Genomic DNA, 27,968 nt, shown 5'->3' with positions numbered 1-27,968 from the left:
CCCCGGAAGGCGCAGAGTCCGTCTGCGCCCCGCTGGGGTCCCCAGCCGGCGGGGCCGCTTTAAGGCTGCAGGCGCGCAGGTGCGGCCATTGCGCACGGGCGCGCGGACCATGGCGGCCTCGCTCCGCGGCCAGGACCCCGGCCCGACGTCGACGTCCGCCCAGGTACCAGGGGGCGGCCGGGAGGGACCGGGCCTGGAGGGGGAGACCCGCCCGCCGGCCTGTGGGTGCCGCCGGGACGCCCCGGCTTTGGGGCCCCACCCAGGGCCCTTCCCCCGCCGGAGGCTGGAAACGGGCTGGACGGCCCTTGGAGAGGAGGCCCGAGAGAGTGGGCTGAGGGGTTTACAAAGAAAACCCTCCAGCTCCTGATGCCTGCCGGTTTTCAAACTTTTGTTCGTTTGTTTGTTTGAATAGACCGTTTGTGTTTTTCCAGGAATAAGGTGTAGTAGGTGTTCGGGGCTGTTGACCCGACGGAGGGTGAACGACGACTGTTTCAGTTTTGATACAGAAAAGCCTATCTTCTGCTTTCCTCTCTGCAACACTTGGCTTTTTCGGTTCCTAGCATGGCGTCCCCAAGTGTCCCGGCCCCGCCTTCCTCAAGCTGACACCCCCGTTTATGTGCGGGGGCCCAGCCACACCAATGGCGCTCGTCACCCGCCCCCAGACCCTCCACCCAGAGCCCCCGGCCGCTGGGAAGGGCTGAACACAGAGGGCACCCGCCTGGCCAGACCCGTCACCCTCGGGGCTTAGAGGAGAACGCAGGTGACCCCACCAGGAAGAAACCGCAAACAGAACCTCACCTTTCCAGAGAGGAACGCAAGCTGGTGGTGGCTTTTTTTTTTTAATTGAGAATTCCACTAATCTCGATAGACAATAGGGAAACCTTTTGTGCGCTGAAGTATTATCGTTACCCCCTAGAATGTTCTGCGGCTAAAACTCAACTCTGAACCAGGAACACCTTTCTGAAACGTAACGCTATTCTGAAGTGGACCAGTTTAACAGGTTTTCTTCTTTCTTTTAAAAATGAAGGAACTTATTAAAACAAAAAGGAAAAAAAATCATTGTGCAGGATTAGGCAAAGCTGCACAAAGTGGAATTTGGAATACAATATCTTATTATCTAGGCGTATGTACGTAATTGTGGTTTCCTAGCCCTGGTGGTGCAGCGGTTAAGCACTCGCTGTTAACAGGAAGGTGGGCTGTTGGAACCCACCAGCCACTCCGGAGAGCAGGACCTGGCAGTCTGCTTCCATAGATGACAGCCTTGGAAATCCTCTGGGGCGGTTCTGCCCTGTCCTGCAGGGTCGCTGTGAGTTGGCTTCGACTGGAAGACACGGATTTGGTTTGGTTTCACCCATAAGAAAGTCTGAAGCCCCACACGGACCTTTTATTTGCATGGGGTGGGGGGCGCAGCTTGTTCAGTTTCTCCAGCCGGCTAGAGCTGTTTAAATCCCCTGACTCCAGGGGAAATGGGGGGCCAGTGATTGCCCTCTGAGCATCAGCCACGCAGCTGTCGTTGATCCTCAGCTCTGCTCCTGCTGATAAGAGTGACTTAAGTAACGCACTGAACACCGAGTGATTGCCGCAAGGACCTCAGCACCTGCTGTTCCTAATTAAGGGTTTAGCCTTCCCCAGATTGCAAATGAGAATCCGGTGTTTGAAGAATCACAGAGACCAGAGGGCCCCGCGTGCTGCTCTGATTACAGACGTCAGAGAGCGTAAGTAGCGTTGATGAGGGTGATGTTGCCTTCTGAAACTGCCCACATTTGAAGTGTGTAAGCCGTGGTGTTAAAAGTGGTTATCCTTGAGTCGCGGAATTAAGGATGCTTTTTATTTTCTCTTTCGATTTTTTGTGTTTTCTAATCTTTTCCAGTGAATATATATTGCTTTTTTTTTAAAAAAAAAATTGTAGCAAGCAATTCAAATAGGAAAAAAATTTCTGTCAAATGAATATGCATCAGTTCAAAGTGTAGTGCCCGCAGGTGAAAGTGTTATTGTTGTTAGGTGCCTTGGAGCCGATTGCGACTCACAGCGACCCCGTGCACAACAGAACAGAACACTGTCCCGTCCTGTGCCATCCTCACAGTTGTTGCTATGCTTGAGCCCATTGTTGCAGCCCATTGTGTCAGTCCGTGTCGTTGAGGGTCTTCTTCTCTTTTCGATGACCCTCTACTTTATCAAGCATGATATTCTCCAGGGACTGATCCCTCCTGACAGCATGTCCATTGTTGCTTCTAAGGAGGATGGTTGTACTTCCTCCAAGACAGATTTGTTCATTCTCCCGGTAGTCTGTGGTATATTCAGTATTTTCACCAGCACCACAATTCAAAGGTGTCAATTCTTCTTTGGTCTTCCTTATTCATTGTCCAGCTTTCGAATGCTATGAGGTGATTGAAAACACTATGGCTTGGGCCAGGCGTACCCTAGTCTTCAAGGTGACGTCTTTGCTTTTCAATACTTTAAAGAGGTGTTTTGCAGCAGATTTGCCCAATGCAGTCTGTCTTTTGATTTCTCGATTGCTGCTTCCATGGGCATTTATCATGGATTGGTGTAAAATGAAATCCTTGACAAGTTCAGTCTTTTGTGTTTAGCATGATGTTGCTCATTGGGTCAAAATATTAGCTGTATTAAAAGGCGCTTTCCAAAGCCAAACGCAATAGAAACGTTTCTTCCTCTTGTTACTCTCCTCAGTGAACCCTTCTCACCACCTGTGTCCACATTAAACCATCAACAAGATCTTTTTAACTGAATAAACAGGTTTAAGTTGATCGTAAGCTATTCAGATAACCCGAGTTAGGCCTGGGTAGTGGGCTAGGGGCACTGTTCTAGTTTGTTTGTTTGTTAACATGCCCAGTATGTTCTTGCTGGGTGCCGCGGAGTCAATTCAGACTCATAGCAACCCCCTGGGACAGAGTAGACTGCCCCACACGGTTTCTTAGGCTGTACGGAAGAGGATCGCCAGGTCTTTCTCTCCCAGAGCTGCTGGGTCGATTCAGACTGTCAACCTTACGGTTAGCAGCCGAGTGCTTAATCACTGAGCCACCGGACTCCTTACCTTTTGGTAGCAGACGGGTTCCTTTGGACACTCAGAGGTGGTTTTAATTAACCGGGCTGATTCAAAGGCAAAAATGTAATTGCTGCTGTGATGACCATTTGTTAGTAATTGTTACAGTGCTTGGCTCTTGGTTCATGTGGGATATATAGAATACAAGGGAATATACTGGTGTAGAATACAAGGGAGTGTACTGGTGTAGAATACAAGGGAATATACTGGTGTAGAATACAAGGGAGTGTACTGGTGTAGAACACAAGGGAGTGTACTGGTGTAGAACACAAGGGAGTGTACTGGTGTGGAACACGAGGGAGTGTACTGGTGTGGAACACGAGGGAGTGTACTGGTGTGGAACACGAGGGAGTGTACTGGTGTGGAACACGAGGGAGTGTACTGGTGTGGAACACGAGGGAGTGTACTGGTGTGGAACACGAGGGAGTGTACTGGTGTGGAACACGAGGGAGTGTACTGGTGTGGAACACGAGGGAGTGTACTGGTGTGGAACACGAGGGAGTGTACTGGTGTGGAACACGAGGGCGTGTACTGGTGTGGAACACGAGGGCGTGTACTGGTGTGGAACACGAGGGCGTGTACTGGTGTGGAACACGAGGGCGTGTACTGGTGTGGAACACGAGGGCGTGTACTGGTGTGGAATACAAGGGAGCGTACTGGAGCATACTGGTGTAGAATACGAGGGAGCGTACTGGTGCAGGACACGAGGGAGCGTACTGGTGCAGGACACGAGGGAGCATCCTGGTGCAGGACACGAGGGAGCGTCCTGGTGCAGGACACGAGGGAGCGTCCTGGTGCAGGACACGAGCGAGCGTCCTGGTGCAGGACACGAGCGAGCGTCCTGGTGCAGGACACGAGCGAGCGTCCTGGTGCAGGACACGAGGGAGCGTCCTGGTGCAGGACACGAGCGAGCGTCCTGGTGCAGGACACGAGGGAGCGTCCTGGTGCAGGACACGAGGGAGCGTCCTGGTGCAGGACACGAGCGAGCGTCCTGGTGCAGGACACGAGGGAGCGTCCTGGTGCAGGACACGAGGGAGCGTCCTGGTGCAGGACACGAGGGAGCGTCCTGGTGCAGGACACGAGGGAGCGTCCTGGTGCAGGACACGAGCGAGCGTCCTGGTGCAGGACACGAGGGAGCGTCCTGGTGCAGGACACGAGGGAGCGTCCTGGTGCAGGACACGAGCGAGTGTCCTGGTATAGAATACAAGGGAGTGTATTGGTATAGAAAAGATCGAGCTGCAGTGGAGATTCAACAGCAGTCTGCACCTAAGAGGATTCAGGTGGCTGAGAGTCACATGTTGCTAGTGGAGATTAAAAATCTTTGTATATTGAAAGGAAACGCATTAGAAGGGGCACTGAGTTCTCTAGAAATTCCAAGTTTCAAATCTAATTTGAAAATGTTACACAAACTTCGTAGAATGTAGGGTATTTCAGTGAAGTGAAAGGAAGTATGTGCCGTTGAGTTGATTCCAACCCACAGCAGCCCCACGTGACGGAGTAGAATTGCCGTATAAAATTTTCTCGGCTGTAGTTTTTACAGAAGCAGACTGCCAGTCCTTTTTTCATAGTACTGCCAGGTGGGTGTGAACTGCCAGCCTTTGGGTCAGCATCCGAGTGCTTTAACATTTGTGCCACCAGGGCTCCTTAGAAGGAAATAAGGCTGACAGGCTGTGCGGCCTATGCAGAGAAGTCTGAATTTTTATCCTGTTTAAAGTAGGGTGGGCATGTGGTGGGATTGGCTCTCTGTGACTGGAGCACCCCTGTCAACCTCCCAGGCCTCCCCAGGTTCCACAGCAGCAGGTCCTTGCAAACACTGACCCTGTTTTTGGTGAGTATGTGTTTGGAAGAATAAGGGGCTGGGGAGCGGTCACTCCAAGTTCAGAGTCAAGGAGTCATAAGCACCCAATGCCTGGTGTTCAGTGAGAGCTTGATTTGAACAAGTCAGCTTCTCTGTGAATATTAAAAAAAAATAATTCACAGAAAAACTTAAAGCTTAGAAAGCAGATGGGATCAAATTGCCACCAAAACAAAAGTAGACCACCACAGCTTAAAAGAAATACCCCCCCAACACAAAACAATCAAAACTCATTGCCGTCACGTTGATTCTGACTCATAACAACCATATAGGACAGAATCGAGTCAAATAGGGTTTCCAGGGCTATAATCTTTACCAGGGCAAGCTGCCACATCTTTCTCCCACATGGCAGTTGGTGAGTTTGAACCTCCAACCTTGAGGTTAGCAGCTGGGGGCTTAACCGTTGCACCACCAGGGCTCCTTCTTAAATACAGGAAAATAAGTGCAGAGGTAGAACAATTCAACAATTCCAGGCTTGCTGTTAAGAGGTGCATGGATCATAGTGGGCCTGAAGGTGATCACCCAGGTAATGAGGAAACTGTCTGCAGAGCAGCTGGGCAGTGGGCTCACAGTCCCTTTCTCCAGGACTCTCTGGGCAGGAGCAGCAGGGCTTTGAATTTTAATCCCAGGGTAAAACCCAAGAACTGTTCTCTAAAGAAAACAAACTATGTGGAGCAAGGCTCCTGAGTAATTTCCAGACCTCTGTAGGAGCCCTGGGACCCTGGTTGTGCAGTGGTTAAGAGTTTGGCTCCTAACCAGAAGGTGGGCAATATTTGAATCCACCAGCCACTCCTTGGAAACCCTATGGGGAAGTTCTACTCTGTCCTATAGGGTCACTATGAGTCTGAATCGATTTGATGGCAACGGGTTTGCGTTTTTTTTTTTTTGAATAGGGTAGCTGGAGCCCTGGTGACTCAGTGGTTAAGAACTACAGCTGCAAACCAAAAGGTTTGCAGTTCAAACCCTCCAGCCACTCCTTAGAAACCTTATGGGACAGGTCAGCTCTGTCCCATAGGGTCACTATGAATTGGAATTGACTGGACGGCAATGGGTTTGGTTTGATTTTCTACGGTTGCTATGAGTCGGAATTGTTTCTACGGTAAGGAATTTGTTTTTTTCATTTATTGGGTGCTTCTAGGGAGGGGATTGAATTGGGGCAGAAAGATGGTAAAGAAAGACTTTAGCTTTTTTAAGAGAGAGGAAAATTAGAAGGTGTGCAGATACAAATGTAGAAGCTTTGCTTACTTTAAACACTTGCCTGGTTTCTTGCTGCTGGTTCTTTCCAGCAACCTTGGGAAACCAGGCTGAAGAGGTCTTCCTACAGCACATCCTGCTCGGTAGAGTTAAGTCTTTGGCAAACTGCCTTATTACTCCTACAAGTATTTCCAATTCCTTCACCTACTTTTTTTTGGCTTGACTGCCTGGTCAACTCCCCAATCCATTTTCTCACGTGGACCTGTCTGTCATTGTTGGTTGCCATCTATGGCCTGGTATTTTCACTGTCTACTGGATGTTTCTATTAGTTCAAGCACCTCTGTTCTTTGGCATTTTCTGTAGGTTCTCTTTTGTTCGTTTTCCATAGAGAAGAAATAGAATTTATTGGACCCCCTGAGGCTTGAGGAGTTCCCAAGACTACTGCCCTGAGATACTCTTTAAACCTTGAAGTGAAGCTATCCCCTGAAGTTACCTTTTAACTAAATAGCAGGTTAGCTCAAAAAGTAAAGAATGTTACCCTTGAATACTGTGCTCTTTTAAAAAATAATCTACATGAGATAAAGTGGACAGCAGTTACTCTAAAGCACAGATGAGAAGGTTGGGGGCCTTTTATGGATTGAATTGTGTCCCCCCAAAATGTGTGTTAACTTGGCTAGGCCATGATTCCTGGTATTGTGTGGTTGTCCTTCATTTTGTGATGTGATGTAGTTATCCTGTGTGTTGTAAATCCTAATCTGTATGATGTTAATGAGGCAGGGTTAGAGGCAGTTAATTTAATGAGGCAGGACTCAATCTGTAGAATTAGATCATATCTTGAGTCAATCTCTTTTGAGATATAAAACAGAGAAGTGAGGACAGGGGGACCTTATTACCACCAAGCAAGAAAAGCCAGGAGTGGAGTGCATTCTTTGGACCCGGGGTTCCTGCACTGAGAAGCTCCTAGACCAGGGGAAGACTGATGAAAAGGACCCTCCTACAGAGCTGAGAGAAAGCTAACCTACCCCTAGCACTGGCACCCTGAATTCAGACTTCTAGCCTCCTACTGTGAGACAATATATTTCTGTTTGTTAAAGCCATTCGCTTGTGGTATTTTATAGCAGTACTAGATAACAAAGATAAAGCGGTGAGACTTAGTTAATGGGAGTGAAACAAGTAACAGGAATGGTTAAGCTCCCAGCTGCTAACTGAAGGTCAGTGGTTTGAACCTGCCAGCCTCTCCATAGGAGAAAGCTGTGGTGATCTGTTCCCATAAAGATGACAGCCTAGGAAACCCTATGGGCAGTTCTACTCTATCACACGGGGTCACTATGAGTCGGAATCAACTCCATGGCAATGAGTTAAACGGATTCATTGTGAAGAATGTAGCCAATGTCACTGAACATTGTGTATAGAAATCGTTGAGTGGGAGCATGTTTGGTTGTGCACATTTTCACCAAAAAAAAAAATAAAATGTTCTTTTTTTTTTTAATTTAAAGAGACTAAACCGCTAAGCTGTAGAGAAATAAATGGTAAAAAAGGAAATAATGTATACATTTCCTTATTGAATATGCTTGAAAATATCCCCGAATAGGAATAAAGAACCTTCTGGGCTTTAATACTAGAATCTGAATAGCATCTATACTTCATTCAGAAGACTCAATTGGCAGTGTTACTCAGGATTGAGGAACTTAGGTCTTTCTTTGGCTTCTGGAAGGAGCCCTGGTTGTATAATTGTTAAGTGCTCAGCTGCTAACCGCAAGGTCGGTGGTTTAAACTCACCAGCCACTCTGTGGGAGAAAGACCTGATGATTTGCGCTTGTAAAGATTACAGCCTAGAAAACCCTATGGAGCAGTTCTGCTCTGTCACATGGGTTGCCGTGAGTCAGAGTGGACTGGATGGCACCCAACAGCTACAGCTATTCTCTGGAGTATGTGCTTCACCAGAACGAGTTGGAATGGACTGGATGACACCCAACAGCTACAGCTATTCTCTGGAGTACGTGCTTCACCAGAACGAGTTGGAATGGACTGGATGGCACCCAACAGCTACAGCTATTCTCTGGAGTACGTGCTTCACCAGAACGAGTTGGAATGGACTGGATGGCACCCAACAGCTACAGCTATTCTCTGGAGTATGTGCTTCACCAGAACGAGTTGGAATGGACTGGATGACACCCAATAGCTACAGCTATTCTCTGGAGTACGTGCTTCACCAGAACGAGTTAGAATGGACTGGATGGCACCCAACACCTACAGCTATCCTCTGGAGTATGTGCTTCACAAGAACGAGTTGGAATGGACTGGATGACACCCAACAGCTACAGCTATTCTCTGGAGTATGTGCTTCACCAGAACGAGTTGGAATGGACTGGATGGCACCCAACAGCTACAGCTATTCTCTGGAGTATGTGCTTCACCAGAACGAGTTGGAATGGACTGGATGGCACCCAACACCTACAGCTATTCTCTGGAGTATGTGCTTCACCAGAACGAGTTGGAATGGACTGGATGACACCCAACAGCTACAGCTATTCTCTGGAGTATGTGCTTCACCAGAACGAGTTGGAATGGACTGGATAACACCCAACAGCTACAGCTATTCTCTGGAGTATGTGCTTCACCAGAACGAGTTGGAATGGACTGGATAACACCCAACAGCTACAGCTATTCTCTGTAGTATGTGCTGCACCAGAACGAGTTGGAATGGACTGGATGGCACCCAACACCTACAGCTATTCTCTGGAGTACGTGCTTCACCAAAATGAGTCGTAGAGTCACAGGTTTGGTTCTCTCAGCAGTGAGTGGATTTTCCCACAAGGTGGTCATTTGGGAAGCCAGGCCTTTAGAACCCTGTCTGCTCTTAATAGGACTAGAGACACTTGCAGGGAAACCACAGTAAAATGGCATGACCTTGGGACCCTTGGGTTCTGAGGCTGTGACGTGCATGGTTCCTGCTGCCGAGAAGCTCAGAATAGCAGCGTAGATGGTTGTTGTGCTGTTTGTAGCCTTTGATCCTTTTGTCCTTCTGTACACGAGATTTTCTCTCTGCCTGGTGTTACTTATGTGGTGGTTGTGTTTTTCTTCCTTCTCTTTCAGGTAAAAATAGACCTCTTATTAGTCGGAGATGTCACCATTGTGAACCTGGCTGACACTGTACAGAAATTATTTTCAAGTACAGCAGAAGTCACTGTCACCGTGAGTGATGTGAAGAAAGTGGCAGCGTTTCTGGATGAGTGCACATTCAACATGGTTTTTCTAAAGATGACATCTTTACCAATTACTGAGGAGCTGGAAGCTGTGAAGTTGATTAGGTAAACTTCAAGAGCTTTGACTCTACATCTTTAAAATAGATTTATTAATACCTAATTTTATAAAAACTCTTAAAAAGATAACACTATTTCTACTTTAATTTTTAAACGAGAAATATTTTTCATGGGCAGAATCAACATGTTGTTTTTATCATCAGTTTGGCGTGTTACTGTAAGAATTATCATTTTAGCTTAAAAGTAATAGGGAGTACAGAAAGTAGTGTTTTTAGTGGTTTCCTGGGGTGGGTGTTTGGGGAGAGGGGAATTCACTGTCTAAATAGTAGGCATTTGTTATTTTTGGTGATGGGAAAGGTAACACTGAATGAGGGTGAAGTGTGCGCAGTATGACAAAGCTGAACGATGTCACTAAGAAGTAAACAAGAAAAAAAGGATCTGTTGGTAATATATAATTTTGAAACAGTAGCGACGACAACTAAAAAATATATGCAGGTATATATGTATGTATGTAGGCACGTATGTGTGTAGGTATGTATATGTGAGTAAATATGTATACGTCTAGGTGTGTACATGCATATACATATATACATGTATGTGACTGCACATATATTCATATAGGTAATGAAGCACATAGCGGGCACAGTTATGAATACTTCTTAGGCATAACCAAACACCTTGTGGGATTTGTTTTCTGCGTTTAAAGGATTACGATCATAGTATCATGGGACATCTTGGTCAGTTGACATAATATAGTTCATTAAGTTTATGTTTTACATCCTAATTTGGTGAGTAGCATCTGGGGTCTTAAAAGCTTGTAAGGGGCCATCTAAGATACAACTATTGGTCTCTACTCATCCGGAGCAAGAGAGAAAGAAGGAAACAAAGACTCAGAGAAGAAACTACTTTACAGGACAGATAGTTTACATGTACCATGACCTCATCCCGAGACCAGAAGAACTAGATGGTGCCCGACTACCACTATCAACCATTCTAATCAGGGCCACAATAGATGGACCCAGATAGAATGGGAGAAAACTGTGGAACGGAACCTCAAATTTGAAAAAACAAATAAAAAAACAGACCCACTGGACTGGTTGAGACTGGAGGACTCCCTGAGACTATCACTCTGAGATACTCTTTAGGCCCTGAACCAAAACAACCCCCTGAGGTCACCATAAGAGATTAGCATATACAAAATAAAGGCTATTACCCGTGAGTACGGTGCTCCATTAAAAACCCATCTATATGAGACCAAAAGGTCACAATTACTCTAAGGCAAAGATGAGAAGATAAGGGGGCAGGGAAACTAGAGCACTAGAAATGGAACAATAAGAAAGCAATTAAAGAGAATGTTGACCCATTGTGAAAAATGTTAACTAATGTCACTGAATAATTTACGTAGAATTTGTCAAATGGGAAACTAATTTGCTGTGTAAACTCTTCCTGAAAACACAATAAAATATTATTTTAAAAAAGAAGAACAAAATTTTATGTCTGTTGTCATTGTTAGGTACTGTTGAGTCGATTCTGACCCATAGCGACCCCATGTTACAGATTAGAACTGCCCCATAAGGCTTTTTATGCTGTAATCTTTTTTTTTTTTTTTTGGTAGTATTTCTCTCTCTTTTTTTAATTGCGCTTTAAGTAGAAGTTTACAATTCAAGTCAGTTTTTCATGCAAAAACTTACACACACATTGTTACGTGACCCTAATTGCTCTCCCTACGATGTGACAGCACACACCTTTTCTCCACCCCATATTTCTCGTGTCCTTTCATCCAGCCCCTGTGCCCCTCTGCCTTCTCATCTCACCTCCGGACATGAGCTGCCCACATAGTCTCATGTGTCTACTTGCACTAAGAACCACACTCCTCACCGGTATCATTATATCTTATAGTCCAGTCTGATCTTTGTCTGAAGAATTGGCTTTGAGAATGGTTTTAGTTTTGGGCTAACAGAGAGTCTGGGGGCCATGACCCCAGGGGTCCCTCCAGTCTCAGTCCAGCCATTAAGTCTAGTCTTTTTTATTAGAATTTGAGGTCTTCATCCCACTTTTCTCCTGCTCCATCAGGGAGTCTCTGTTGTGTTCCCTGTCAGGGCAGTCATTGGTGGTAGTAGGGCACCATCTAGTTCTTCCGGTCTCGGGCTGCTGGAGTCTCTGGTTTACGTGGCCCTTTCTTTTTCTTGGGCTCATATTTTCCTTGTGTCTTTGGTGTTCTTCATTCTCCTTTGCTCTAGGTACATTGAGACCAATTGATGCATCTTAGATGGCCACTTGCTAACTTTTAAGACCCCAGATCTAGGTTATAATCTTTACGGGATCAGATCACCAAATCTTTTTCTCCATGGAATGGCTGGGTGGGTTTGAACCGTCAACCTTTTGGTTAGGAGCTGAGCACTTAGCCATTGTGCCACCAGTACACAGTTACTGAAACCTAGGAGGGTAAAGAGAAGGATTTCCAGTGTGACGCTCACTACTGGATCCTCCCCAGTGTGGCAGTCATTGCTCTGAATAGCCTAGCTTAAGATTTCCCAGCAGGAAAAAGAAGAGAGATGAAGATGCTAAGTGTTCAGATGTGGATGTGCTAGTTATTTTGTTGTAAAAGCATTTGTTTGAACAGAAAAAAGAAAAAAAAAAAAACATGATTTGTGGAATACACCTGCATTTGTTTTTCTTGTCTCTTATGGGTGCTAGTCTCAGCGCCCAGTCCAGGCACATGGCAGGTATCCTCCACGTTGGCTGTAGGCATAAATGAGTACCCTGTGGATGAAGAATTAACACTGTGTGGATGGAGAATGAGTATCGTGTGGACGGAGAATGAGCACCATGGGAAGGAAGAATGAGTACCCTGTGGATCAAGAATGAGTACGGTGTGGATGAAGAATGAGTACCCTGTGGATGAAGAATTACCACTGCGGGGATGAAAAATGAACACCCTGTGGATGAAGAATGAACACCGCGTGGATGAAGAATGAACACCCTGTGAATGAAGAATGAACACCACGTGGATGAAGAATGAACACCGCGTGGATGAAGAATGAACACCGCGTGGATGAAGAATGAACACCCTGTGGATGAAGAATGAACACCGCGTGGATGAAGAATGAACACCACGTGGATGAAGAATGAACACCGCGTGGATGAAGAGTGAACACCCTGTGGATGAAGAGTGAACACCGCGTGGATGAAGAGTGAACACCGCGTGGATGAAGAGTGAACACCGCGTGGATGAAGAGTGAACACCGCGTGGATGAAGAGTGAACACCGCGTGGATGAAGAGTGAACACCGCGTGGATGAAGAGTGAACACCGCGTGGATGAAGAGTGAACACCGCGTGGATGAAGAGTGAACACCGCGTGGATGAAGAGTGAACACCGCGTGGATGAAGAGTGAACACCGCGTGGATGAAGAGTGAACACCGCGTGGATGAAGAGTGAACACCGCGTGGATGAAGAGTGAACACCGCGTGGATGAAGAGTGAACACCGCGTGGATGAAGAGTGAACACCGCGTGGATGAAGAGTGAACACCGCGTGGATGAAGAGTGAACACCGCGTGGATGAAGAGTGAACACCGCGTGGATGAAGAGTGAACACCGCGTGGATGAAGAGTGAACACCGCGTGGATGAAGAGTGAACACCGCGTGGATGAAGAGTGAACACCGCGTGGATGAAGAGTGAACACCGCGTGGATGAAGAGTGAACACCGCGTGGATGAAGAGTGAACACCGCGTGGATGAAGAGTGAACACCGCGTGGATGAAGAATGAGTACTGTGTAGAAGAAAGAGCACTGTGTGGGTGAACAACGAACACCTTTCCTGACTTTAAACCAATCAGTACCCCCTTGTTCTGTAGGAACAACTGGCTCTTAATCTATGTAAAGGTTCCTCATGAGCACAATTAAGTGTTCTGGAATTCCCATTCTTTGCAGTGTTATCCATAGTTTGTAATGATCCACACAGTCGAATGCTTTTGCATTGTCAATAAAACAGAGGTAAACATCCTTCTGGTATTCTCTGCTTTCAGCCAGGATCCATCTGACATCAGCAATGATATCCCTGGTTCCACGTCCTCTTCTGAAACCGGCCTGAATTTCTGGCAGTTCCCTGTCGATATACTGCTGTAGCCATTTTTGAATGATCTTCAGCAAAATTTTGCTTGTGTGTGATATTAATGATATTGTTCTAGAATTTCCATAGAAATGGAAATTAGGCATAAATATGGATCTCTTCAAGTCAGTTGGCCAGGAAGCTGTCTTCCATATTTCTTGGCATAGATGAGTGAGCACCTCCAGCGCTGCATCTGTTTGTTGAAACGTCTCAATTGATATTCCATGACTTCCTGGAGCCTTGTTTTTCTCCAATGCCTTCAGAGCAGCTTGGACTTCTTCCTTCAGTACCATAGGTTCCTGATCATATGCCACCTCTCGAAATGGTTGAATATCGACTAATTCTTTTTGGTATAATGATTCTGTGTGTTCCTTCCATCTTCTTTTAGTGCTTCCTGCATCATTTAATATTTTCCCCATGGAATCTTTCACTATTGCAACTCGAGGCTTCAATTTTTTCTTCAGTTCTTTCAGCTTGAGAAACGGCGAGTGTGTTCTTCCCTTTTGGTTTTCCATCTCCAGCTCTTTGCACACGTCATTATAATACTTTACTTTGTCTTCTCGAGAGGCCCTTTGAAATCTTCTGTTCAGTTCCTTTACTTCATCAACTCTTCCTTTTGCTTTAGCTGCTCGATGCTCAAGAGCAAGTTTCAGAGTCTCCTCTGACATCCATCTTGGTCTTTTCTTTCTTTCCTGTCTTTTCAGTGACCTCTTGCTTTCTTCATGGATGATGTCCTTGATATCATTCCACAACTCATCTGGTCTGCAGTCACTAGTGTTCAGTGCGTCAAATCTATTCTTCAGATGGTCTCTAAATTCAGGTGGGATATACTCAAGTTCAAATTTAGGTCTCATGGACTTGCTCTGATTTTCTTCAGTTTCAGCTTGAACTTGCATATGAGCAATGGATGGTCCGTTCCAGAGTCAGCCCCTGGCCTTGTTCTGACTGATGATATTGAGCTTTTCCATCGTCTCTTTCCACAGATGTAGTTGATTTGATTTCTGTGTGTTCCATCTGGTAAGGTCCATGTTGCTGTTTATGTTGGTGAAAGAAGGTATTTGCAATGAAGAAGTCGTTGGTCTTGCAAAATTCTATCATTCGATCTCCGAGATTGTTTCTGTCACCAAGGCCGTATTTTCCAACTACTGATCCTTCTTCTTTGTTTCCAACTTTTGCATTCCAATCGCCAGTAATTATCAATGCATCTTGATTGCATGTTCCATCAATTTCAGACTGCAGCAGCTGATAAAAATCTTCTATTCATCTTTGGCCCTAGTGGTTGGTGCATAAATTTGAATAATACTTGTATTAACTGGTTTTTCTTGTAGGCGTATGGATATTATCCTATCACTGACGGAATTGTACTTAAGGATAGATCATGAGTTTGTCATACATCAATTATTTAACCTGTTATGAAGGAAAGTTTTACTTTTCAACCTTTGTTTTCTCTTGGAGTTATAAGTCCTATAAAGACATTGCCCCATTTATAAGAAGTTTAAACCTTTATCTTTCCTAAAGCACTTTGTTTTTTGAATTTGACTAAAATTTAATGACTAAACCAAAGTGAAGAGTCTCAGTTATCTTTTCTTCTGCGGTATCTGAGTTTTTTTCTCCTTAGAGGTCTTTGCTCCTGTTTTTGTAATATCTCAAAATCCAGATAGCTCTAGGAAAATATAAACTGTTTGCATTACCTATCTCTCTCTGGGCATTATATGGTCCCTCAGTGAATGAGGGGCTTACTGTCTTAGCCTGGGTTCTCTAGAGGAGCAAAACCAATGAAGCATGTATAAATATATACAGAGAAACTTACTTCAGTGAAATGGGTCACGCAGTTGTGGGGACTGGCAAGTCCCAAATCCATGGGTCAGGCAGCAGGCAGGAGACCTGTGATGGCTCATGGGGTTGCAGGATCTGGTGAACCCAAAATCTTCAGGTCAGGAGGTAGGCTGGAGACTTCCGCAGGCTTATATCCCAGGAACCGAAGGTCAGGCGACTACAAGAGTGCGAGATCAAGAAAGAGAGAGCTCTGCCAGAATATCCATTTAAACACTAGAGGCAGGCCACACCCCCTTTTCAAGTGAGTGGATGATCATATTGTGGAAGGTGATTACATTATGTCATGGAGGAACAAGCAGTCCAGCATCTGCTAAACTACAGAGAATCACAGCCTAGCCAAGTTTACACATGACATTAACTATTACACTTTCTATAAACATGTCCATATTTTGTTCATTATTAGAGCACTTGATCACAAATCTATATATGTACATGCCACACAGATTTTTATCTGTGTAAGAATTAATGTACAAATCTGCTTCCATAAGATTTACAGCCCTGGAAACCCCGTGAGGCAGTTCTAGTCTGTCCTATAGGGTCGTTATGAGCCAGAATCAACTCGGTGGCAATAGGTTTGTTTTTTTTAGCATTAGATGTAGTATTAGCCTTATTTTAGGATAAAATGAAAGCAGTCTCCTTAAAAAAAAAAATCCCTAAATTTATTCTTACAGAAGAACTATGCTATAAGGTAGATGTTAATTGTTGAACAATTTTTATCATCTATGAAATTACTGGTATCTTAAAGACTGATATTCTCAAAGACTAACACGTCTCAATTATAGGCTAACATTCTTAATACCCACTGCCATCAAATTGATTCTGACTCACAGTGACCCAGCAGGCCAGAGTAGAACTGCCCCATGGGGTTTCTAAGGCAGTAATCTTTACAGCAGCAGACTGCCACAGCTTTCTGCTGAAGAGCGGCTTATGGGTTCAAACTGCTGACTTTCAGAATACATGCAGTCAAGAAGGCAATGGGATGACATATATAAAACCTTGAAATAAAAAAAAACTGCCAACCATGAATAATATATCCTGTAAAACTTTTGTTCAGATATGATAGGAAAATTAGGACATTTCCAGATAAACAGAAATTAAGGGAATATGTAAAAACCAAACCTACAAGAATTATTAAAGGGAGTCCTTCAGGCTGAGAACAAATGACATCAGACCACAGCCTGAATCTAGGATGCAAGATTGTACCAGCCACATACCACCGTAGGAAATGAACTCTAAAGGACTATCTGAAACCAAAAGAATGGTGACAGGGAACCAGAGAGGTTAATCTGTAAATGAGAACAATGTCAGAACAATAAAATGGCAATAAACGATGCAGGTATAGATGTTTCTAATGGAGAGGAAGGCAAGGTGATACCAAGTAATAATAGACTGGTTCAAACCTAGGAAGATAAGCGTAAATTAGAAGCTAACCAAAAAGAAAGTTAACAAACCTACTGATCAAAATAAATAAGAAAAACATAAAGCCTCAATTAAAATAAAATCTACAGAAACAAAAGAAATCCACAAACAAAAGGAACTCAGCACAGGAAAGTAAGAGGAACAAAGGAAATGTTAGCGCCACAAAAAAAGCACTACAGATTGACATCAATAAACTCATAGCTAGCAATAATTATACTGAATATAAATGGCCTAAATGCACCCATAAAGAGACACAGAGTGACAGAATGGATTAAAAAAAATAGGATCCATCAATATGCTGTCTACAAGAGACACATCTTACAAACAAAGATGTGAACTTATTAAAAATCAAAGGATGGAAAAAAATACATAAAGCAAATAACTACCAAAGAAAAAAGCAAGTGGCAATACTAATCTCAGAATCGACTTTAAAACACAATCCACCATAAAAGGCAAAGAAGGGCACTATATAATAATTAAAGGGACAATCCATCATGAAGACTTAATCATAATAAACATCTGTGCACCCAATGAAGGGCTTCAAAATACATAAAACACATTCTACCAGCACTAAAAACAGAAATTGACAGTTCCACAATAGTAGTAGGGGACTTCAATGCACCACTCTCAATAAAGGATAGAACATCTAGAAAGAAACTCAACAAAGATACAGAAGAGCTAAAGAGCACAATCAGCCAACTTGACCTCATAGACATAAATAGAACATTCCACCTAACAGCTGCAAAGTACGCATTCTTTTCCAATGCACATGGAACGTTCTCCAGAATAGGCCACATCCTAGGTCACAGAGCAACCCTCAACAAAATCCAAAGCACTGAGATAATACAGAGTATCTTTTCTGACCCACAATGCCATCAAAGTAGAAATTGACAACAGGAAGAGTAAGGAAAAAAAAAAAAAATCAATTACGTGGAAACTGAATAACACCCTGGTTAAAAAACACTGGATAATCAAAGAAATCAGAGGTGGAATTAAAAATTCTAGAATCAAACAAGAATGGAAACACATCATACCAAAACCTTTTGGGACACAGCAAAGGCAGTCCTCAGAGGCCAATTTATATCGATAAATGCACACATACAAGAAGAAGAAAGAGCCAAAATCAGAGAACTGTCCCTACAACTTGAACAAATAGAAAGTGAGCAACAAAAGAACCCATCAGGCACCAGAAGGAAACAAATAATAAAAATTAGAGCTGAACTAAATGAATTACAGAACAGAAAAACAATTGAAAGAATTAACAAAGCCAAAAGCTGGTTCTTTGAAAAAATTAACAAAATTGATAAACCATTGGCCAGACTGACTAAAGAAATACAGGAAAGGAAACAAATAACCCAAATAAGAAACGAGATGGGCCACATCACAACAGACCCAACTGAAATTAAAAGAATCATATCAGATTACTATGAAAAATTGTACTCTAACAAATTTGCAAACCTAGAAGAAATGGATGAATTCTTGGAAAAACACTACCTACCTAAACTAACACAATCAGAAGTAGAACAACTAAATAGACCCATAACAAAAAAAGAGATTGGAACGGTAATCAAAAAACTCCCAGTAAAAAAAAGCCCTGGCCCGGATGGCTTCACTGCAGAGTTCTACCAAACTTTCAGAGAAGAGTTAACACCACTACTACTAAAGGTATTACAAAGCATAGAAAATGACGGAATACTGCCTACCTCATTCTATGAAGCCACCATCTCCCTGATACCAAAACCAGGTAAAGACATCACAAAAAAAGAAAATTACAGACCTATATCCCTCATGAATGTAGATGCAAAAATTCTCAACAAAATTCTAGCGAATAGAATTCAACAACATATCAAAAAAATAATTCACCACGACCAAGTGAGATTTATACCCGGTATGCGAGGCTGGTTTAATATTAGAAAAACCATTAATGTAATCTACCATATGAATAAAAAGACAAAAACCACATGCTCTTATCAATTGATGCAGAAAAGGCATTTGACAAAGTCCAACATCCATTCATGATAAAAACTCTCAACAAAATAGGAATTGAAGGAAAATTCCTCAACATAATAAAAGGCATCTATACAAAGCCGACAGCCAACATCATTCTAAATGAAGAGAGCCTGAAAGCATTTCCCTTGAGAACGGGAACCAGAGAAGGATGCCCTTTATCACCGCTCTTATTCAACATTGTGTTAGAGGTCCTAGCCAGAGCAATTAGGCTAGACAAAGAAATAAAGGGCATCTGGATTGGCAAGGAGGAAGTAAAATTATCTCTATTTGCAGATAACATGATCTTATACACAGAAAACCCTAAGGAATCCTCCAGAAAACTACTGAAACTAATACAAGAGTTCAGCAGAGTTTCAGGATACCAGATAAACATACAAAAATCACTTGGATTCCTCTACATCAACAAAAAGAACATCGAAGAGGAAATCACCAAATCAATACCATTCACAGTAACCCCCAAGAAGATAAAATACTTAGGAATAAATCTTACCAAAGATGTAAAAGACCTATATAAAGAAAACTACAAAGTACTAGTGCAAGAAATTAAAAAGGACCTACTTAAGTGGAAAAACATACCTTGCTCATGGATAGGAAGACTTAACATAGTAAAAATGTCTATTCTACCAAAAGCCGTCTATACATACAGTGCACTTCCAACCCAAATTCCAATGTCATTTTTTAATGTGATAGAGAAACAAATCACCAACTTCATATGGAATGGAAAGAAGCCTTGTATAAGCAAAGCATCACTGAAAAAGAAGAAGAAAATGGGAGGCCTCACTCTACCTGATTTTAGAACCTATTATACAGCCACAGTAGTCAAAACAGCCTGGTACTGGTACAACAACAGGCACATAGACCAGTGGAACAGAATTGAGAACCCAGATATAAATCCATCCACATATGAGCAGCTGATATTTGACAAAGGTCCAGTGTCAGTTAATTGGGGAAAAGATAGTCTTTTTAACAAATGGTGCTGGCATAACTGGATATCCATTTGCAAAAAAAATGAAACAGGACCCATACCTCACACCATGCACAAAAACTAACTCCAAGTGGATCAAAGACCTAAACATAAAGACTAAAACGATAAAGATCATGGAAGAAAAAATAGGGACAATGTTAGGAGCCCTAATACAAGGCATAAACAGAATACAAAACATTAATCTATATGAATCTGTTAAAACTCAACCACAAAAAGACAAACAACCCAATCAAGAAGTGGGCAAAGGATATGAACACGTACTTCACTAAAGAAGATATTTAGGCAGCTAACAGATACATGGGAAAATGCTCTCGATCATTAGCCATTAGAGAAATGCAAATTAAAACTACAATGAGATTCCATCTCACTCCAGCAAGGCTGGCATTAATCCGAAAAACACAAAATAATAAATGTTGGAGAGGCTGCGGAGAGATTGGAACTCTTACACACTGCTGGTGGGAATGTAAAATGGTACAACCACTTTGGAAATCTATCTGGCATTTTCTTAAAAAGTTAGAAATAGAACTACCATACAACCCAGAAATCCCACTCCTCGGAATATACCCTAGAGAAATAAGAGCCTTCACACGAACAGATATATGCACACCCATGTTTATTGCAGCTCTGTTTACAATAGCAAAAAGCTGGAAGCAACCAAGATGTCCATCAACGGATGAATGGGTAAATAAATTGTGCTATATTCACACAATGGAATACTGCGCATCGATAAAGAACAGTGACGAATCTGTGAAACATTTCATAACATGGAGGAACCTGGAAGGCATTATGCTGAGCGAAATGAGTCAGAGGCAAAAGGACAAATATTGTATAAGACCACTATTATAAGATCTTGAGAAATAGTATAAACTGAGAAGAACACATACTTTTGTGGTTATGAGGGGGGCAGGGAAGGAGGGTGGGAGAGGGTTATATACTGATTAGTTAGTAGATAAGAACTACTTTAGGTGAAGGGAAGGACAATACTCAATACATGGAAGGTCAGCTCAACTGGACTGGACCAAAAGCAAAGAAGTTTCTGGGATAAACTGAATGCTTCAAAGGTCAGTGGAGCAAGGGCAGGGGTTTGGGGACCATGGTTTAAGGGGACTCCTAAGTCAATTGGCATAATAAACTCTATTATGAAAACATTCTGCATCCCACTTTGAAGTGTGGCGTCTGGGGTCTTAAATGCTAACAAGCAGCCATCTAAAATGCATCAATTGGTCTCAACCCACCTGGATCAAAGGAGAATGAAGAACACCAAGGTCACACGACAACTATGAGCCCAAGAGACAGAAAGGGCCACATGAACCAGAGACTTACATCATCCTGAGACCAGAAGAACTAGATGGTGCCCGGCCACAACCGATGACTGCCCTGACAGGGAACACAACAGAGAACCCCTGAGGGAGCAGGAGATCAGTGGGATGCAGACCCCAAATTCTCATAAAAAGACCATACTTAATGGTCTGACTGAGACTAGAGGAATCCTGGTGGTCATGGTCCCCAAACCTTCTGTTGGTCCAGAGCAGGAACCATTCCCGAAGACAACCCATCAGACATGGAAGGGACTGGACAATGGGTAGGAGAGAGATACTGATGAAGAGTGAGCTATTTGTATCAGGTGGCCACTTGAGACTGTGTTGGCATCTCCTGTCTGGAGGGGGATAGGAGGGTAGAGAGGGTTAGAAACTGGCAAAACTGTCATGAAAGGAGAGACTGGAAGGGCTGACTCATTAGTGGGAGAGTAAGTGGGAGTGAGGAGTAAGGTGTATATAAGCTTATATGTTTACAGGCTGACTTGATTTGTAAACGTTCACTTAAAGCTCAATAAAAATTATTAAAAAAAAAAAAAAGACGAAAGGGAGAAAATCAAAACATTAGCTACACAACTTGAACAAATAGAGAACAGCAAAAGAAGGCCAGAGCCACCGGAAGAAGGGAAATAATAAAGATGAGAAAAAAAAAAAAGAGCAGAAATAAATGAAGTAGAATTGGCAAAACCAAAAGTTGCTGCTTTGACAGGATCAAAAAAATCGACAAGCCACGGGCCAAACTGATAGAAGAAAAACAGGAGAAGATGCAGATAACCCAAATAAGAAATGAAATGAGGGACATTACAGCAGACCCAACTGAAATAAAAAGGATCATAACAGAGTATTACGAAAAACTATACCCCAATAGATTTGAAAACCTAGAGGAAATGAACGAATTTCTAGAAACACACTACCTGCCCAGACTAACACAAAATGATGTTGAAAATCTGAATAGACATGCAACAAAAGAAGAGATTGAAAAGTAATAAAAAAAGCTCCCAAAAAACCACCGACCTTTTGGTTAGTAGCCAAGCTCTTGACCACTGTGCCACCAGGGCTCCTTAACCAAGAAAACAAAAACCAAAGCCATTGCTGTCAATGAATTCAGACTCATAGTGACCCTATAGGACAGGGTAGAACTGCCCCACTGGGTTTCCAAGGTGGTGATCTTTGTGGACATCCTTAAAACTGGACCAATAAGCCACATCATGATAAACAGAGATTGAAGATTGAATTTGTAAAGGATTTCATTTTACTTGGATCCACAATCAACACCCATAGAAGCAGCAGTCAAGAAATCAAAAGATACATTGCATTGGGCAAATCTGCTGCAAAGGACCTCTTTAAAGTGTTGAAAAACAAAGATGTCACCTTGAAAACTAAGGTGCACCTGACCCAAGCCATGGTGTTTTCATTCGCATCATATGTATGGGAAAGCAGAACAATGAATAAGGAAAACTGAAGAAGAATTGACACCTTTGAATTGTGTTGGCAGAGAATATTGAATATACCATGGACTGCAAAAAGAACAAACAAATGTGTCTTAGAAGTACAGCCAGAATGCTCCTTAGAGGCAACGATGGTGAGACTGCGTCTTACATACTTTGGACATGTCAGGAGGGATCAGTCCCTAGAGAAGGACATCATGCTTGGTGAAGTACAGGGTCAGCAGAAAAGAGGAAGACCCTCAATGAGATGGATTGGCACAGCGGCTGCAACAATGGCCTCAAGCATAACAAATATTGTAAGGATGGCACAGGACCAGGCAGTGTTTCATTCTGTTGTGCATAGGCTCGCTATGAGTCAGAACCAGCTAGACGGCACCTAACAACAACAACAACAACCTTCGTGGAAGCAGATTGCCACATCTTTCTCCTGTGGAGCAGCTAGTGGGTTCGAACCTCTGACCTTTTGGTTAGCAGCTGAGTGCTCAACCGCTGTGCCACTAGGGCTCCAAACATTCCTAATAGTATTACCTAATTTGATTTCGTTTTATGAATCCTTTGGGAATATATTTTTATGAAGCTAAATAAAACTCAGATACCCATGTGGTAAAATATTTCAGGGTAGTTTTAGGAGTCATATGCTTGGCTCCAGAATATAGAGATATTTCATTCTTAAGTCAGTTTTCAAATTTGAGCCACCCTCAAAAGGCAGGTAGGTGGTAATTCACACACATTCTAACATGTAATCATCCGAAGGCAGGCACAGAAACTTGTATTATGTTGGAATCTGAAATGCCTTTCAAACTCATCAGCAGTCTTTAGATCCTCTCTGAATTTTGGGTTTTCTTTTCCGAAACGTGGCTCTGCAGTTCTTAAGAGGCAGTGATTTGCGGGAGCTCTTTTTTTCCACAGGGCACTACAGCATCAGGGAGGGAATGAGAATGTGGTCGTATCTGCTCGTTTGTGGCTTTAAGTTGTCTGTGATCAGTTAATGTATTGCTTCATTAAGAAAACCCAATCTAGAGGCCAAATGGTCAACCATTTCTCGAAAGCAAAGATAAAAGGGCAAGGGGACAGGGAAGCCAGAGTACTAGAAATGAAACATCTAGAATGGAGTGAATGAGAATGTTGACAGATTTTTAAAAAGGTAACCAATGTCCCTGAACAATTTGTGTAGTAATTGTTAAGTGGGAACCTAATTTGCTGTGTAAACTTTCACCAAAAACACAATAAAATATTTTAAAAAAGAAACACCAATCTTGTGAGTCATAGGGATCTAACAAGTTGTCCTTTTATGTCCTTAATTCCAAAATCCTTGACTGGACCGTATAACTCAGTAAATCTAATTTGCATCACCTAGTCTAAATAAAAAGTCTAAATAATTTTACTAAAAAATTTTAAATTGCTGGTGAATATGAATAGAAAGAAACTGAGGAAAATTCTGTTGTTGTTTTTGGGTGCTGTCAAGTCGATTCCAATTCATAGTGACACCAGGTGACAGAGTAGAAATGCCCCTTAGGGTTTTCTAGGCTGTAATCTTTACGGCTACAGCAGTACATTGAAAGGGAACTGCCAGAAATTCAAGCCTGATCCAGAAGAAGACATGGAACCAGGGATATCATTGCTATGTCAGATGGATCCTGGCTGAAAGCAGAGAATACAGGAAAGATGCTCACCTGTGTTTTATTGACTATGCAAAGGCATTCGACTGTGTGGATCATAACAAATTATGGGTAACGTTGCAACAAATGGGAATTTCAGAACACTTAATTGTGCTCATGAGCAGCCTGTGCATAGATCAAGAGGCTGCCATTTGAACAGAACAAGGGAATACTACATGGTTTAAATTCAGGAAAGGTGTGCGTCAGGGTTGTATCCTTTCACCATACCTGTTCAATTTGTATGCTGAACAAATAATCTGAGAAGCTGGACTATATGAAGAAAAACAGGGCATCAGGATTGCGTTATGCCGATCACACAACCTTGGTTGCTGAACTGCAGAAGACTTGAAGCACTTACTAATGAAAATCAAAGACCACAACCTTCAGTATGGATTACACCTCAACATAAAACAAAAATCCTGACAACTGGACAAATAAGCAACATCGTGATAAACGGAGAAAACATTGAAGTTGTCAGGGATGTCATTTTACTTGGGTTCACAATCAACACCCATGGAAGCAGCAGTCAAGAAATCAGAGTACCATCGCACTGGGCAAATCTGCTGCAAAAAAAAAACTCTTTAAAGTGTTAAAAAGCAAAGATGTCACCTTGAAGACTAAGGTGTGACTGACCCAAGCCATGGTGTTTTCAATTGCCTCATACGCATGTCAGAGCTGGACAATGAATAACAAAAGATCAAAGAAGAATTGATGCCTTTGAATTATGATGTTGGCAAAGAATATTGAACGTACCATGGACTGCCAGAAGAATGAACAAATTTTTATTGTGCTTTAACTGAAAGTTACAAATCAAGTCAGTCTCTCGTACAAAACTTCATATACACCTTGCTATATACTCCTAGTTTCTCTCCCCGTAATGAGACAGCACACTCCTTCTTTCGACCTTCTATTTTTGTGTCCATTCAGCCAGCTTCTGATGCCCCCTCCTTCTCCTCTCCCCTCCAGACAGGAGCTGCCCACATAGTCTCATGTGTCTGCCTGACCCAAGAAGCTCATTCCTCACCAGTATCATTTTCTATCCTATAGTCCAGTCCAATCCCTGCCTGAAGAGTTGGCTTTGGGAATGGTTCCTGTCTTGGGCTAACAGAAGGTCTGGGGACTCTGACCTCCGGGGTCCTTCTAGTCTCAGTTAGACCATTAAGTCTGGTCTTTTTATGAGAATTTGAGGTCTGCATCCCACAGCTTTCCTGCTCCCTCAGGGGTTCTCTGTTGTGTTCCATGTCAGGGCAGTCATTGGTTGTAGCAGGGAACCATCTAGTTCTTCTGGTCTCAGGCTGGTGTAGTCTCTGGTTTATGTAGCCCTTTCTGTTTCCTAGGCTCATAATTACCTAGTGTCTTTGGTGTTCTTTATTCTCCTTTGTTCCAGGTAGGTTGAGAACAATTGAAGCATCTTATATGGCCGCTAGCATTTAAGACCCTAGACGCCACTCTCCAAAGTGGGATGCAGAATGTATTCTTAATAGATTTTATTATGCCAGTTGACCTAGATGTCCCCTGAAACCATGGTCCTCAGATCCCCACCCCTGCTACACTGGGCTTCGAAGCCTTCAGTTTATTCAGGAAACTGCTTTTGGTTTAGTCCAGTTGTGCTGACCGCTCCTGTATTATGTGTTGTTTTTCCCTTCACCTACTATCTAATTAGTGAATACCCTTCTCTCTCCCTCCCTCCCCAAGCTCATAGCCATCAAAAAATATTTTCTTCTTTGTTTAAACTATTTTTTGTGTTCTTTTAATAGTGGTCTCATACAATATTTGTCCCTTTGCAGCTGACTAATTTTAGTTGGCATAATGCCTTCCAGGTTCCTCCACGTTACGAAGTGTTTCACAGATTCCTCACTGTTCTTTATCGATGCATAGTATTCCATTGTGTGAATATACCATTATTTATCCATTCGTCCATCGATGGGCACCTTGGTTGCTTCCATCTTTTTGCTATTGTAAACTGTGCGGCAGTGAACATGGGTGTGCATATATCTGTTCGTATAAAGGCTCTTAATTCTCTAGGATATATTCCAAGGAGTGGGATTGCTGGATCGTATGGTAGTTCTATTTCTAGCTTTTTAAGCAGGCGCCAAATTGATTTCCAAAGTGGTTGTACCATTTTACATTCCCACCAGCAGTGTATAAGTGTCTCAGTCTCTCCACAACCTCTCCAACATTGATTATTTTGTGTTTTTGGATTAATGCCAGCCTTGTTGGAGTGAGATGGAATCTCGTTGTAGTTTTGATTTGCATTTCTCTAATGGCTAGTGATCGTGAGCATTTCGTCATATATCTTTTAGCTACCTGAATGTCATCTTAAGTGAAGTGCCTGTTCATATCCTTTGCCCAATTTTTAATTGGGCTGTCTTTTTGTTGTTGAGGTTTTGCAGTATCATGTAGATTTTAGATATCACACACTGATTGGAAATGTCATAGCTAAAAAATTTTTCCCAGTGTGTAGGTAATCTTTTTACTCTCTTGGTGAAGTCTTTGGATGAGCATAGGTATTTGATTTTTAGGAGCTCGCAGTTATCTACTTTCACTTCTGCAATGTTAGTAATGTTTTGCATACTGTTTATGCCATTTGTTAGGGCTCCTAGCATTGTCCCTATTTTTTCTTTCATGATGTTTATCATTTAAGATTTAGGTCTTGGATCCATTTTGAGTTAGTTTTTGTGCATGGCGTGAGGTATGGTTCTTGTTTCATTTTTTTGCAGATGGATATCCAGTTGTGCCAGCACCATTCGTTAAAAAGACTGTCTTTTCCCTGTTTAACTGATTTGGGGCCTTTGTCAAGTATCAGCTGCTGATACGTGGATGGATTTATGTCTGGATTCTCCGTTCTGTTCCACTGGTCCATGTGTCTGTTGTTGTACCAGTACTAGGCTGTTTTGACTACTGTGGTGGTATAATAGGTTCTAAAATCAGGTAGAGTGAGCTCTCCCACTTTGTTGTTCTTTTTCAGTAATGCTTTACTTATCCGGGGCCTCTTTGCCTTCCTTATGAAGTTGGTGATTTGTTTCTCCATCTCGTTAAAAAATGCCTTTGGAATTTGGATCAGAATTGCATTGTATCTGTAGATCGATTTGGTAGGATAGACATTTTTACAATGTTAAGTCTTCCTATCCATGAGCAAGGTATTTTTTCCACTTACGTAATTCTCTTTTGGTTTCTTGCAGTAGTGTCTTGTAGTTTTCATTGTATAGGCCTTTTACGTCTATGGTAAGATTTATTCCTAAGTATTTTATCTTCTTGAGGGCTACTGTAAATGGTATTGGTTTGGCAATTTCCTCTTCAATGTTCTTTTTGTTGGTATAGAGGAATCCAGCTGATTTTTGTATGTTTATCTTGTATCCTGATATTCTACTGAACTCTTTTATTAGTTTCAGGAGTTTTCTTGAGGATTCTTTAGGGTTTTCTGTGTATAAGATAATGTCGTCTGCAAATAGAGATACCTTTACTTCTTCCTTACCGATCTGGATGCCCTTTATTTCTTTATCTAGCCAAATTGCTCTGGCTAGGACCTCCAGCACAATGTTGAGTAAGAGTGGTGATAAAGGGCATCCTTGTCTGGTTCCCAGTCTCAAGGGGAATGCTGTCAAACTCTCTCCATTTAGGGTGATGTTGACTCTTGGCTTTGTATAAATGCCCTTTATTATGTTGAGGACTTTTCTTTCGATTCCCATCTTGCTGAGAGTTTTTATCATGAATGAGTGTTGGACTTTGTCAAATGCCTTTTCTGCATCAATTGATAAGGTCATGTGGTTCTTGTCTTTTGTTTTATTTATATGATGGTTTATGTTAAGTGT

At 42.6% G+C, this 27,968-nt stretch overlaps 1 protein-coding gene across 1 annotated transcript in view; it reads left to right on the top strand.

Annotated features, from left to right (window-relative positions):
• The first annotated feature begins 37 nt into the window (after positions 1-37).
• The window catches only part of SOHLH2 (spermatogenesis and oogenesis specific basic helix-loop-helix 2), a 71,574-nt gene continuing 43,643 nt past the window's right edge, over positions 38-27,968 (top strand). Inside the window, exons 1-2 of the mRNA XM_049853280.1 lie at positions 38-163; positions 9,207-9,421. Coding sequence (XP_049709237.1) covers positions 110-163; positions 9,207-9,421 — 269 coding nt within the window. The 5' untranslated portion in view covers positions 38-109. The remainder of the gene's footprint in view (positions 164-9,206; positions 9,422-27,968) is intronic.

Source organism: Elephas maximus, chromosome 14 (assembly GCF_024166365.1).
Source record: "Elephas maximus indicus isolate mEleMax1 chromosome 14, mEleMax1 primary haplotype, whole genome shotgun sequence".
NCBI classification, from domain to species: domain Eukaryota; kingdom Metazoa; phylum Chordata; class Mammalia; order Proboscidea; family Elephantidae; genus Elephas; species Elephas maximus.
The sequence above is the reverse complement of the archived record's forward strand: the minus strand, read 5'-3'. Positions and strand labels throughout refer to the sequence as shown.